General features: G+C 35.2%; 1 protein-coding gene across 14 annotated transcripts in view; it reads left to right on the plus strand.

Annotated features, from left to right (window-relative positions):
• Window positions 1-14627, plus strand: part of SLC4A10 (solute carrier family 4 member 10) — a 264790-nt gene that overhangs the window by 227772 nt on the left and 22391 nt on the right. For all 14 annotated transcript variants that reach the window (XM_081052804.1, XM_081052800.1, XM_081052797.1 and 11 more), the window contains 4 exons: window positions 152-265; window positions 2383-2544; window positions 9737-9988; window positions 11205-11273. In XM_081052804.1, the coding sequence (XP_080908930.1) occupies window positions 152-265; window positions 2383-2544; window positions 9737-9988; window positions 11205-11273 (597 nt within the window). The remainder of the gene's footprint in view (window positions 1-151; window positions 266-2382; window positions 2545-9736; window positions 9989-11204; window positions 11274-14627) is intronic.

Below are 14627 nucleotides of genomic sequence, written 5' to 3' on the forward strand. Positions count from 1 at the left end.
AGCTAATGGTAACATTATAGTATGTATAAAATATATCATGATGTTATGTCGTAAAGTGTTTATAAAGTGTGACTGTAGGTTACGAGTATATTCCTGAGTATTCCTCACTTTTGTAGTTCCTTCCAGTGACAAATGTTTTCATTATTTTTAGGTTCGATCTATAGTGAGTGACTTTGCTGTCTTTCTTACAATTCTGTGTATGGTTTTAATTGACTATGCCATTGGAATCCCATCTCCAAAACTACAAGTACCAAGTGTTTTCAAGGTGAAGTTATAAAAGCATTTGTTATTTATCTCTCCATTTCTGTAGGTCTGATCTTCACTTACATGATGGCTATAACCCTAGTACTTCGGATTTTCATGAAAATATAAAGAATATAGGTTAATAAGCAGTAAATAAAACGCCCACAGCATGGCTATAATTTTGGTATACTATTTAAAAAAAGGAAACAATGAAATAGAAACCTAGAGGCCACTTGAAAATATTTTCTGTCACTTTCTCTAATTAGAATGTCTATATACAACACTCCTAATAGATAAGGAAACATTTTGAAACGGAGGGAAATGCATTATCTTGATGCAGAATTGCACAGTGGATAGGGCTTGAGAAACAGATAAAAATAAGTCTGGAATAGAACTGTGACTATGTCACTAACTAATTAGTGTGACCTTGGGCCAGTTACTTAACCTCCCTGAGCCTCAGTTTTTTCACCTGTCAAAAGGGCTGGTGACTTCCTCATAGAATTATTGTCAAAATGACTTCCTTTGGGACTCATCTCAGGCACCAGCTTTGATTAGAACCGTTCCTTGAGCCCCTGATATCACCAAGCGTCTTTTTGCTGTTTTCACATAATGGCCTGTGCATACATCTAAAATGAAAGCTAAACACAGTTTTCAACATGCTGTTTGTAAATGTAAATAAACTTCGCAACTGTAAATGGTAAATATTATTTTGTTTAATATAGGTATTGATTATGAACACACATTTTGAGCTAGTCTGTCAGAATTCAAAACCTGTCTCCACCACTTACTAACTTTGGGATCTTGGGCAATTTATTGGACCTCTCTAGGTTTTAGTTTCCTTATCTGTATCTTCTTTAGAGTGTTGTGAAGAAAAAAAAATTGAGTTAAAATATTTTAAGCACTTAGAATGGTGTCTGGTATTTTATAAATGCTTTGTAAACATGTATTAATTACAAAATGTGATCAAACAATATGGTGAATGTTTAAATAATAAAAATAATACAGAAAAAGACACATTGCCATTAATTCCCCTCAAAATACTACCCCTTGCTCTGAACACACTTATCCCGTCATTCTTGCCACTTTCTGAAGCAGTTCTGAGAGTCCTTTTTCGTGTTTTTAGTTGCGCTGTCATGGCTGCCTCAATGTCCTGAGTTATTTTGATTTTGGGGAAGAGCCAGAAGTCACATAGTGCCAGATCTGGTGAATAAGATGAATGAAGACTCACAGTAATATTTTTATTTGACAGAAATTGCCTTATACCAGAAGCGATGTGTGACACGGAGCGTTGTCATGATGGAGGACGATATATGGCACATTTTAAAACACACCTTCTCTCAACCGTAGCTCACACCCGACTGACTGTACTGAATAAGTTGAAACTTGTCACATGCCTGTTATTAAGGTTCATCACATCATTTCCTGTGTTGAAGTTCCCTGCCTTTCTGTTGGATGGCACTCGGCAGTGGCATTCACCATATTTTGTGATCACAATGGACATGCTCCATGTCACACATCCCTTCTGGTACAGCCGGTTCCTTAGTAACAGTGTGCGACGGTAACCTTAGTAACAGTGTGTGACAAGTTTCAACTTGTTCAGTGCAGTCAGTCGGGTGTGAGCTACAGTTGAGAGAAGGTGTGTTTTAAAGTGTGCCATAAGTCATCCTCCATCACGACAACACTCTGTGCCACACGTTGCTTCTGGTACATGGCAATTTCTGTCAAATAAAAACATTACGGTGTGTCCTCATCCACCTTATTCACTGGATCTGGCACCGTGCAACTTCTGGCTTTTCCCCAAAGTCAAAATGATTCAGGACATCGAGGCAGCCATGACAGCACAACTGAAAACACGAAAGAGGACTCTCAGAACTGTTTCAGAAAGGGGCAAGAACAATGGGATAAGTGTGTTTGAAGCGAGGGGTGGTATTTTGAGGAGGATTAATGGCAATGTGTCCTTTACTGTAATAATTTTTTTTAAATTTAAACATTCGTCATAGCTTTTGATCACACCTCTGTATAGCTCACTCTGCATATCAGTTTATAATTAGGGCATTCCTGTAGCATCTGTTAAGACTTCATTCATTAGGTATTAATTAATCCAGTTAATAATTATGTACATTCTTTTATTTTTTACAGCCCACCAGAGATGATCGTGGTTGGTTTATTACACCTGTAGGTCCAAATCCATGGTGGACAGTAATAGCTGCTGTTATTCCAGCTTTGCTTTGTACTATTCTAATTTTTATGGACCAACAGATTACAGCTGTAATCATCAACAGAAAAGAGCATAAGCTAAAGGTATATTTTAACATCCATTTTAATGTAAATCATTGTGACTTAACTGATATCAACTGATGTTCATTATACTTTGCCTATATTCTGTAGTCATTTACAAGTAAAATATTAAAATAATGCTTTCAGGTTCATAATTTGTATTGTTTATATCCAGGATACTTTGTCTTACAATGAACTTAAAATTAATTATTAGTTAATTAATTAATTTATTTATGGCACTTGGCTGAGCCCTAAACTCTAAGACTTAACCTCTAGGGATTAAAAAAAAAAAATTGCCAGAATTCTAACTTTCTTTACCACGTTTAACATATTTTAATGAAATCACAATCTGTTCTGGTGAAGTGCAGCTTTACCAATTTATTTTGTATCTGGGATTCATCTATTTTTCCCTTTGACCCTAAATATATCCATTAGGTTACATTTACTATTGGGACAAATTGTTTCTTCAGATATTTCTCATTTTCTTCAGGTATTTCTCTGTCTATAATGCTTATGGCAACAAAACCCTGCCATAAATGTTATAGATTGTGACATCTTTGTTGAGTTTTATTGCAGATTTCAATGATTTTTCTTTTTTTTACAGAGGATAAATATGAATATATCTTATTTATTATAATACATTCTGATCCTGCCATTTTGCTACTGTGAATAATCAAAGTTGTTCACTGCTGTGCGGTTTGTCTCAGATCTATAATGTGAACACAATCACTTATAGGAATATGTTTGATAAAATAAAAATCATTGAATGGTTAAAAATAATCTAAATCAAACCTTGTAAAAACAGAACATGCATAATCTTGTTTTGTGCTGGTCTGAGGTACATACTCTTTAAACTCTAGGAAAATATTAATTGTAGAGCTACAGAAACCATGCTTTATAGCATTTTATGTTTGTTAGAAAGATCAAAATCTCTGGTGGAACTACTTGAAGGGAAATAGTAATGACATAAATGTGAGGAAGCACAATTATTTGTAATACACCTTACCAGAAAGGAATTTTGTGTGTATATTAAATACGTATCTCTTAAAACAAAGAGAATTCTTTATTTTCTTTGTAGAAAGTAAGTTAAGAATGCTCAAAACCTTAATTTCATTCAACTCACTTGGTGTTTTTGTCAGAATTTTTTAATTATTAAGGATATATTTTACAAAAATATCTCATAAAGTCTTAGGAACTAGACTAGTGATGTGCTGGTAAATGTTTAACAACCAGTTATCTGCGTATAAAAGGAGAGAGATCTTGATTTATAATATTTACTGATTTTCATGGTATGAATACTCCCATCATGGCCCCTTTCAAGCTACCAGTGTGACATCAATTGGCAGGAAAATTGTTTGAAAGTTAAATGGCTCTCATAAGCCTATAAGCTGGCTCCCGTTTATGTAATTCAATATTGGAAACTTTGAATCATTTACAGCCCTCAAAACAAGGAATTCAGATTTCCAAGTTTCATAGTCTACTTATTTAATATCAGCCATTTAAAAATATCATTTGCTTTTAAAATATCAGCCTTCTACAAGAGCAAATACCATCACAACTTGATTATTGAAGTTACATAGTTGATTAAATAAATCTATAAAGCAAATATAAGTAGTGCTTTATGTTGACTATTGTTAGTTTGCTATTCTCTAAGAAATAGAAAAACATTTTTCCTAGACACCAATTTATTTTTTAAAATCAAAAACATCTTTATTTTTTTCATTAAAAATAATACATAATTTTTGTTTAAAAATCATCAGATACTATAAAAAGTTAAAAAAAGTGAAAAACACTATAATTTCATTACCTAGAAATAACATCATTAACATTTTTATATATACCCAAATATATATTTTCATACTACATATGTTGCTTGCATTTTTTTCACAATATAAATTTGCATTATCATTTTAAATGGCGGTGTATATATTTCATTGTATGACACATGTTTCAAAATGAACTGAAACACTCCTGTTTTAGGAAGACAGTAAGCTGTATAATCATTGTTTCTCTTTCAAAGGAAGGTTGTTTTTTTTTTTTTTAATTTTTGTAATTAGGCAGAAATCTCACAGATTTCACTCAAAAATTATCCTTCAAGGCTGTCAGCTAAACTGATGGAGGCAGTATTTTTTTCTAAGTATTAAAAGAATCATATTAAAACAAAACATGGAAGTAAGTGAAGATTTGCTGAGGGTGATAGGTTCTTTTCGGCCACTCTGTATTCTTGGTTTTTCCTAGTCTCTCCACCTTATAAATCACACAGCATTTGCTCCTTGTTCTTTGTGAGCGTATCGTAGGCCCTTGACATTCACAGCCTTTGTCAAACTCCAAATCAACAAATATTCTGTATTTCCTCCTTTACATATCATGTAGCATAGCTGAAATATAATAAAGCATTCTTTATGTGGTCTTTCAAGTAATTGCATTTATAGAATTAAATCTAAAACAAGCATTTAATATTTTTGTCACCAGAATAAACTTGAGGCTATATTAATAAACAATATTACATAGTTTGTACATTGTTTTTTTATTGTGCAAATAAATGACCATGTAATCAAAAGATTCAGAGTCTTACCCCTGAACAGCCTGTCTTTAGTAAACAATAGAGCAAATCTGGCTTACTCATAAATTCAGCTATGTAGCCCCAGGTGGAAGAGCTGGTCTGCTCTTGGCCACTGTGAGACTGAACACCTCATTTTTCTCCTTGGATATGGAGAAATTTGCAAAGCAAGTTTCTTCCAGTGAAGACATATTCTATCTACATTGAACACTTCCTTTTGGTGGTGGTGGTGGGGTGTGTGTTATAACCCTTGTCGTCTGTAAGTTTTGGTATAGTGTGGTCTGCTTCTACTTATGATTTTCCTGTTAACAATAACAACAAAAAAAACACACCTCAGAACATTCTTTACCCAGAGTAACAGTTTGTTGCATAGCCTTCTCTCTGCCTGTTGCTTCCCTGAAATGTTTGTAGTCTCCTGGCTTGGGCTTGAACCACATTGTGACAAAACAGACGTGTTTCTTGAATATATCTGCAGACCACAAGTTAACCACATTTTCAGCTTTTACTAATTTTTTTTTTCTCATTTGAAAACCCATTTTTGCCTTGGTTGGAGGATTCCCAGAAATAGTTTAATGAACCATGTTTTGTAGTTTCTGTATCAAGCACCTGGTAGACTTCACCTCATGTATCTAAATCTACATCACATAGATAAGTCACTTTGGAATTCAGCATTTCATTAGGTTTCTTCACTTTTTCTGTATTTCCATTACCACGGCTAGTAGTTGGGTTTCCTTTAAAAGAATTCTTCATACCACTAAGAATGGTGTTTTATCATCTTGTGTTACTGCATACATAGGAGAGCTGCGTTGCGCTGCAGAAGCTAGGCCCAACTCCCTGGCTAAGTGACTTACTCCTTCCTCTGAATGAGGAATTAGCAAAACTCCAGCTCACTGCACCGCATAATCCTTTGAGTCGATCATGGTAATCACATCATAAGTTATACACATGTCGAATCACTTTGTAGTGCACTGAAACTCATACAATCTTGTATGTCAACTATACTTTAATAAAAAAAATTAAAAGCTGCAAATGTAAACATTTGAGAATGCAAATTATACCAGGGTGACACAAACACGTATACACATTTTAAGAGATGTTGTCTTAAAATGTGTATACATTTTTTAGCACCCTCTGTATATTATATAGAGGTATAAATCCATGCTCTTTCATTTTTTGCTTTGTTTCTTCCCTAGAGAAGAAATAGGATAGGCATAGGTTAAATGAATACTTTTGAAAAACATGAAAAATATTTGTTTTTTTTAAAAAGTATTCTCTAAAAATGGAAAGAAAGAAAGATTATTTTATAGTAAAGAAAGTTTCTGGGCAGACACAACTGTGGACTTTTCTACATGTTTCTGTAGACAGTTCAAGCTTCTTTTGACATCATTTTTAATAAACAGCAATACAATCCCAGATCACTTGAGTAAATGAATGCATTTGCAACATTCATTTGGCACCACATTCTCTTGATGATTATGGCATTTGATATGTTCTTTTTTGCCCTCTTTGTCAGCCTGGTTCTTCATGTCAATCTATAGTCTTTTATGTGGTTAACTTGACAGATGCAGGAAATTGCTGCCAAGCTTTGAAATGAATTTTTTCCGCAGTGGCATCTGGGTATCAGATGGTCCTGTTGGCTGGCCTCTTGTCTCGCTGCATGTTGGTTTTAGTGGGGTCTGGTGTAACATCACCTGTTGCTATGCTCCCTTTTCCTCCCATATGTCCATTTCCTGGGATTCATGGGTGAATGTGAGAATAAAAGCTCTGATTCTGTCTTTATTTCAGACAAAATTCTTCAGAAATATGTTAGAAGGTGCAGAGTTCTCTGTCTGACAAAGGGATACTTCCCTTTGGCTGGCATGCCTATCAGCTAATAAGCTGCTTACAAAGACCGAGTTTTTAAAGTCATTTAAAATGAAAGGCAAGGAGAAGGATGATGATTAATTAGTGGAAGTGTCAGAACTGCTTTATTTCTTTGATTCACATTAAATTAAGATGCTCCCATTGTTGTGCAACATAATCAGAAAGAAATTGTATATTTGTTTTTATTACATACTGTACTTTACAAAGCTAGCTTTCTAAATTCGAAAAGGAAATTATTTCCTCTGAAAGCATTATTTTGTCTGCTTCCTGCAAGCCAGAATCTCACTATTTACATTTGTATCATATGTCTAAAACACTAAATAAGACGATAGTAAATGGCTCTCATGAAGAAGGCCTTCCTTGTATTATTAAGCCACAGTGAACGCAGGCCCTGGGAAAATCCAGAGTGTGCTATAAAGCATACGGCGGGCTCTCTAGGTCCTGCGCCCTGCTCTGATGTTTATCTCCTCACTGCCAGCACTTCTTCCATTCTCTCGCTGCAGTACTACAGCTTTGCAAAACCCCAGAGAGAACCATTCAGACCATCCACACTATACTCCCTCATAGGCAGGGGCTTGTGAAGTTAGATCCTTCACTGTTCTCTAGCTTTCTCACTCCAGAGCTCCTAGGACAAAACAGTCCTCCAACTGGTTACGATGTTATTCTTTCAAAGGACCCAAATTTGAGTTCTAGTCTATGCAATAACATCTTCCAAAATGTTCTGCAAAAGGCCCATGGGAACATAGTATAAGCTGGTGAAGCTTATTCCTTTCTAAGGTTGGGTCAACACCAGGGTGTTTCTCTTCCTGGATCTTAGTAATGAAACCCTTTCCTGCGTTATTTGCAAAGAAAAATTCCTAACGTCATATTCATGAGGGAAACCAAGATTAGGTGTTTCAGTGAACTGGGGCATTGCCCCAGCTAAACTGACCCAAAGAGGGGTACCACTGAATTGGTGACTGTGCATGAGGAAAAAGTCATTATGTGGTATATCTCCCATTTTCTCCTCACTGTCGTCTCCTGCACTTTTATAATTTGCCAAAGATAAGCAGAAAAGCAAGGAAGTTGTTTTCTTAATAAAACAATTAACAAAACAAAATAACAGAAACAAAATACTACAATGACAAATATGCTTTATGTTGTTTTCTTAATAAAACAATTAACAAAACAAAATAACAGAAACAAAATACTACAATGACAAATATGCAACAAATACTCAACATGTTTCACTCCAAGTTATATTAGCTTTCATAATAACTGCAAACTGCTTACACTTTGGTAAACTGCCTACAAAAAAAGCAAAAATTATTCTTCTGGAAATTGGTAATTTCTGCTCACGATCCTAATAACAAATTTAACAGCTATATTTATTTTAAAGTTAATACTTATTAAATTTGATTCCAAAAGATGTTTTAATGATGCATATTTCCTTTTAAAAAAGTTAGTCTGTAACTTATTGATTGCTTGTCATGTACCAATGATTGTGTTAAAGACTGAGAAATTATATGTTACCTGCCCTTAAGAAACGTTTTTATTGAGGAGCCTTGAAACAAATGAGGACTGAAGAGAAATGCATTGTTCAACTGCTAGAATATAGTAGTCCCTAACATTTATTGGGTGCATACTGTATACCAAGTATTGTTTTAAATGATTTGCAAAATCAAATAATTTAATTCTCACAACAACCCGATGAGGTGGCTTCTGTTACCTATCACCATTTTTCAAACAGGGAAATAGAGGCACAAGAGGTTAAATGATTCACTCAAGGTCATTGGTTGAGCCAGCATTTGATCCCAGGCCACTTGTCTCCAGAATCTAAACCCTTACCCACTTTATTATACTACCTCTAATGAAGGTGACATTAAGAGTTGGAAAGGAAACTAGGCTAAGCCCTTTGCTGTTTCTGAGGCTTTGCCCTGTCAGTATCCTAACGGGGATGAGGGAGAGGGTAACACTGCTCTTCCCCATTTTCAGTTTCTCTCCTTGGAGAGATTTAACCACCCTGTCAAGGAGTGCAGTCTCCAGTTCCCAACATTTCCACATGCCATTTGCATCCATTTTCCCTCTTTCATAAATGTCCTGTCTGGTCCAAAAAAAAAAAAAAAAAAACACCACTTAAGCTTGTAATGCCTGGAAGATGCTTAAGTTCTGTGATATTATTTTTCTCTATGGAAGTCACCCATTGACAGAAAAGAGGGCAATTGGAAACTGAGTGTTTAAGAAGAATTGCTCTTTAGAAGAACTGATATGAAGGGCTTCGTGGGTATTGCCCCGAAGAGGTTTCTAGTCCTCATCAGGTCATTCTTAGCTGTGTTGTTGACACTGTCCTTACTTTGTTTGCTCAGCCTGATGACAGGTATATAGTGGACCCTCAATAATTTTTTGGTATGAATTAATACTGAAGGAATTGTGAATAATATTAATTGTGAGTGAACTTGAGCATGTAGGAAAACGATGGAAGTGGCTGTATTTAATAATGACTTTACTTATCTCCTAGAAATAGAATGGAAACTAACGTAACATTAACCTAGAAATACATTAAGCCTATTAAAGTACATAGAAGGCATTATAATCATAATTGCAATAGGAATATTTACAACTTCTTTTTAAGTAGGTTATATATTTTCAGACTGTTAGCTTTTTATCTTTAAATTTGCATTTTAGAACCAGTTGTATAAAACTACAGATAGCATCTTCTTTCTATTCTTTCTGTTTCATGGTGGTGGTGGTGATTTGTCTCTATACTACATTCAGATCCTATGAGAATCCTCATTTCTTTTTTTTTTTTAACAGAAAGGTTGTGGATACCATCTGGATCTGTTAATGGTGGCTGTCATGCTCGGTGTGTGCTCCATTATGGGCTTGCCGTGGTTTGTGGCTGCCACTGTTCTCTCCATCACTCACGTCAACAGCCTAAAACTGGAATCAGAATGTTCAGCTCCAGGAGAACAACCCAAATTTCTTGGCATTCGGGAGCAAAGGGTTACTGGGCTTATGATTTTTGTTCTTATGGGTTCGTCAGTGTTTATGACCAGTATTCTGAAGGTAACGGAATCTGTCTTTATGAATTTGAGAGAAGGCAGAATATATTTATTATTGTTTAAGAAGTTTCATTTGATTCTAAGCCATCAATTTGCAAATATTTGTGTGGCATATGATGAAAGTGATGAATTTCTTTACTACATTTATATAACTTCTGAACTCGGGAAATCATGTGCTATATTTTAAAATCTTTACAGACATAAAAATTTTAGGTGTGTAAACGATTACCATAATTTTGAAATGGTGATAAAGTTGTGGGCAAGAGTCACTCATTTCTGACTGATTTGTGACCTGATTTCACTGTAGACCTACACAAAATAAAGCTTGTATTTTCTTGTCAGTGGACAGATATATTTGCAATCAACATTACCTTGTATAAGACAGAGGTACAGAGATAAGCAGTGTCATGGTCCAGGCCACATATGCAGTTTTATATTTTAAATGTTCCATAAAATTTTTACATGGACATCATCATTTTGTATACTTATTTTTTATATTTAAAATAATGAATCCATTTTGAAAAGCATTACAGAGTAATTATTTTTTCATATGATTTTGGCAGATATTTCCAAGGTGTGTCATTTATATCTTAAATTAGAACTCATTTTAGTTGTTTATAATTTGAACATTCTAATCAATTATCTAATCATTTATAAATTTACTTGTATTTAATTATTTCACAAGTATATTTGCAAGAATTTCTATGTTATATAAATAATTATAGAGCTGGCTGATGCTGAGATGTTCCAATAAAAAGAGAAAACTTGAACAATCCACATGTTTACAAATATCTGGTATAATGTAGGGACAACATGTGTATATTAGCTCCATTCTTCACCTTTAATCCAAATATCTTACTATTGTGAAACAAAATTGAAGTTTCCCTAAAGTAGCATAATAGTAGCTAATATTTATTGTTTATTATGTGCCAGGTATATTTTTAGAGATTTTGACCTATTAAATACTCATAACAATCCTATTATTGTCATTCCTTTTTAGATATTGGGAAACTAAGGCACAGAGAGTTTAGGTAATTTACCTAAGGTTACACGGCTAAAAAGTGCTAAAGCTGGGATTTGAACAATCTCTACTGGCTCTGTCCTGTACTGCTTCTAAAACATTTATTTTTTTTAATGTTTTCCTTTGGTAAATGCAAAATAGCATGGCCACGTTACGTTTGAAAATAACTTGTGCCTTTTTTCCAAATGTTCTTTTACAGTTTATTCCCATGCCAGTGCTGTATGGAGTGTTTCTTTATATGGGTGCTTCATCTCTAAAGGGAATTCAGGTAAATTACTTACAGTAAGACAGGTACATCCATAATGACGTATCTTAAGGTCTATTGATGCTAAGATGTGATGGTTAAGAAAATGACATCATCTAAGGAGCAGATTTTAGACCACAGTTAAATTATTTCAAACTGGTCAGATTTATAAAAGTTAAAGAACATCCTCTTCAGCATATGAAGTTCATAATCTTAGGGTACTTTCATTTACCATAATTATATTAAAACTAAGAGGTTTAGATTTATAGCCCTTTTCATCTTTGACACTGTAATCATGGTTATGGATATCCATGAGAATAGGAAAAAACTTTATGCACAAAGGTGTTCGTTGTTGCACATACTTTCAAAATATTGCAAACAATCCAATTCTCTAACTTCAGTACACAATTGAACATTCTATGGTACATTCGCTGAAAAGCGATAATTATGGTAACAATAAAAGTAACATGGTAAAAATGTTTGTGGCATAATGCAAAGTGAAAAAAAGTAGGAAAATAAGTTGTACTTACCACAAGTTTATAAAGCGATGAGTGTTGATCAGATTGAAAAGGAAGGTGGGGAAATGAAAACAATTTGTTAAGATAGATCCTGGGTGATTTTTTTCCCTTTATGTTTGTTTTTCTGCTATTATGATAATTGTATTTTATAGAATTATTTTAAAAATTAAACTAACAATAAAGGTATAGGGTTAGTCAGTTTCAAATTATAAGGGAAATCTTAGTAATTGTGTAAGTAAGTAGTGGTGAAATAAATACAGTTGTGTTGGTTTCCTGCTGCTTAACAAATTACTATAAAACTTAGTGACTTAAAACAGCAAACATTTATCATCTCCTGGTCTCTGTGGGTCATGAATTTGGGAGCAGATTAACCAGTGGTGCTAGCTTAAGTTGTGTCATGCAATACCATGGAAATTCAGACAAGGGCTGCAGTGACATGAAGGTCTGCATAGGGCTGCAGGGGCATCATCAAAATAGCTCATCACAAAGCTGTGGACAATTAGCCACAGCTCCCTCCTGGCTATTGGAGGCAGGCCTCATTTTTTTGCCACACGGGCCTTTCCATATGGCACTGATGTGTCCCCATGACATGGAAGTTAACTTCCATCAGAGTGAACAATGAAAGACAGAGAGAAAGTTGCTGTGCCTTTTGACTTAGTCTCCAAAGTTGCCCGTGGTTACTGCCACTTTTTACTATTTGTTGGAAGTGAATTGCTGTGTCTGGCTTGCACATGAGGGGAAGGGAATTAGACTCCATCTCTTGAAAAGTACCACAGAATTTGTGGACACGTTTTAAAACCACCACAAGTGCACTCTAAATCTTTACAGAGGCTGTTGACCAATTGTTCCCTCTATGTTACTGTAGTGGGTTGAAGTAGTGTTAGCCCCAAATTCATGTCCCCCTGGAATCTCAGAATGTGAACTGCTTTGGAAATAGAATCTACGCAGATAATATCTGTTACGAATCTCAACATGAGCTCATCCTGGATTTAGGGTCCACTCTAAATCTAATGACTGGTATATTTATAGGAAGGGAGAGGACACTAGTGTATTTATAAGAAGGTTAGAAAGACTACATGGAGGTGAAGGCAGAGGTTGGAGTTTTGCTGCCACAAGCCAAGGGATATCAGGGGCCACCAGAAGCTGGAGAGGCAAGGACCATTTCTTCCCTACGATCTTCAGAGAGAGCATGGCCCAGCCAACACATTGATTTTAGCTTCCACAACTGTGGGAGAATAAATTTGTATTGTTTTACGTGCCATCAAGCTGTGTAAATTTGTTATGGTAGCGCTAGGAAACTAATACAGATTTCAACTTAAATTTGAATAATGTTGTTTTCTTCTAACTTAACATTATTGATCTAGCATATTTAAATTTTCTTCAGAGACTAATTTTGAGTTATTTAGTTTACAGTTTTTTTTATGTTGACTAAAAGGAAAATATAAATTGGTGCTTTTGCTATGACACAGCTTGACTCATTGCTATTCAAAGACATAAAAGAAAAGTCACCTGATGGAATGTTACACATTTGTCAAATTACCACTTGTTAAGTGGAACACAGGGCGTGGGATGGTGAGCTGCGGTTCAACAACAGACCACAACAGAAATTAAAATAGAGGAGTTTATTGCTCACAGGTCCTGGAGGAAGTACCTGGTCTTGGGCTACATGGGGAGGTTAAGGCAGAGTGAAGAAAGAGAGAGGAAGAAAGGACATAGGGCACATGCTTTTGTTAGGGTCTGTGGGTAGAGTGCATTGGTGTTCCTGGGCTACAGCCAGACAGGTCAGTTCAAACCAAGAGAGCAGGGTTTTGGTAAGTTCCACAGGAGTCTTATCTAAGAGGTACATAAGGGGAAGGCAGGGGAAACTGTTGATCACACGGGCAATTGGGGAAGTCATATTAGGAACTTACATTTACTTGTGACTCTGTGGGTTTCTATCTAGGAAATGCGATTGCGTGAGAGGCTAGTGTAGTTTAAGGTCACTGAAGGCTGCTAGGCTAAACAAAATGGGTGCCGAGACAACAATATCATGGAGTAGCTTAGCCGAACTCTTGACACTGAGGGGCAGGCAGCACAGGGACTCTTTTCCTGCATGAACAACTAGCTACCTTCTGACTCCAGAAGAAGGAAAACTACTTAGGCCTTAGGACAGTGCTGGATGTTTGAACTGAGGCAAAACTTGAATATGAAGTCACTGTAAGATCATCAAACACCCAAAATAGACAGGATGACTCTTCATCCTAACCCTGGGTAAAATGAACTTGGGAGAGGGAGATAGTTAAGAAGTGCGATGCATTTAATTTTACTTAAATTAGTTTTAATTGGGTCATTTCTAATTTCATGTATGAAAAGTGTATTTTGAAAGAATTGGTTTGGTAAGGCAAAGTAGGAAAGAGTACTGAAGAGGTTTTTTTGTTTGTTTGTTTATTTATTTATTTATTTATTGCCTTTGGCAAAAGTTCCACGAGTACTAATTTCATCTGTAAGTGAAACGTATTTATTATTAGGCTCCAAGCTCACATAAATACAGCAGCAGAAGTTTAAGAAACAAAGTAAAATCATTTTGATAGGTTTCAACCGATTTTCCCCCGCTAATTCCACTCACATGATTTTATACTCATGAGGTTTAGAACTAAACAAGAATGTGAAGTTTTGGAATTATTTGGGGTGTGAATCTTTCAAATGAAAATTGAGGAAAACATTATCAAAGGCTCATGAGAAAAGCATAATGAGTTTTAAATAGCACAAATGAAACAGCAAGCAGAGTCTCACACTGAGAAACAGGGTTAGTGAAAATTTAAGTGATTTCAACTCAGGGAGTTGAAATCCCTATTTGGAATTTTGTGGTTAATTCAGTGCA

This window comes from Rhinolophus hipposideros, assembly GCF_964194185.1.
Source record: "Rhinolophus hipposideros genome assembly, chromosome: 6".
NCBI classification, from domain to species: domain Eukaryota; kingdom Metazoa; phylum Chordata; class Mammalia; order Chiroptera; family Rhinolophidae; genus Rhinolophus; species Rhinolophus hipposideros.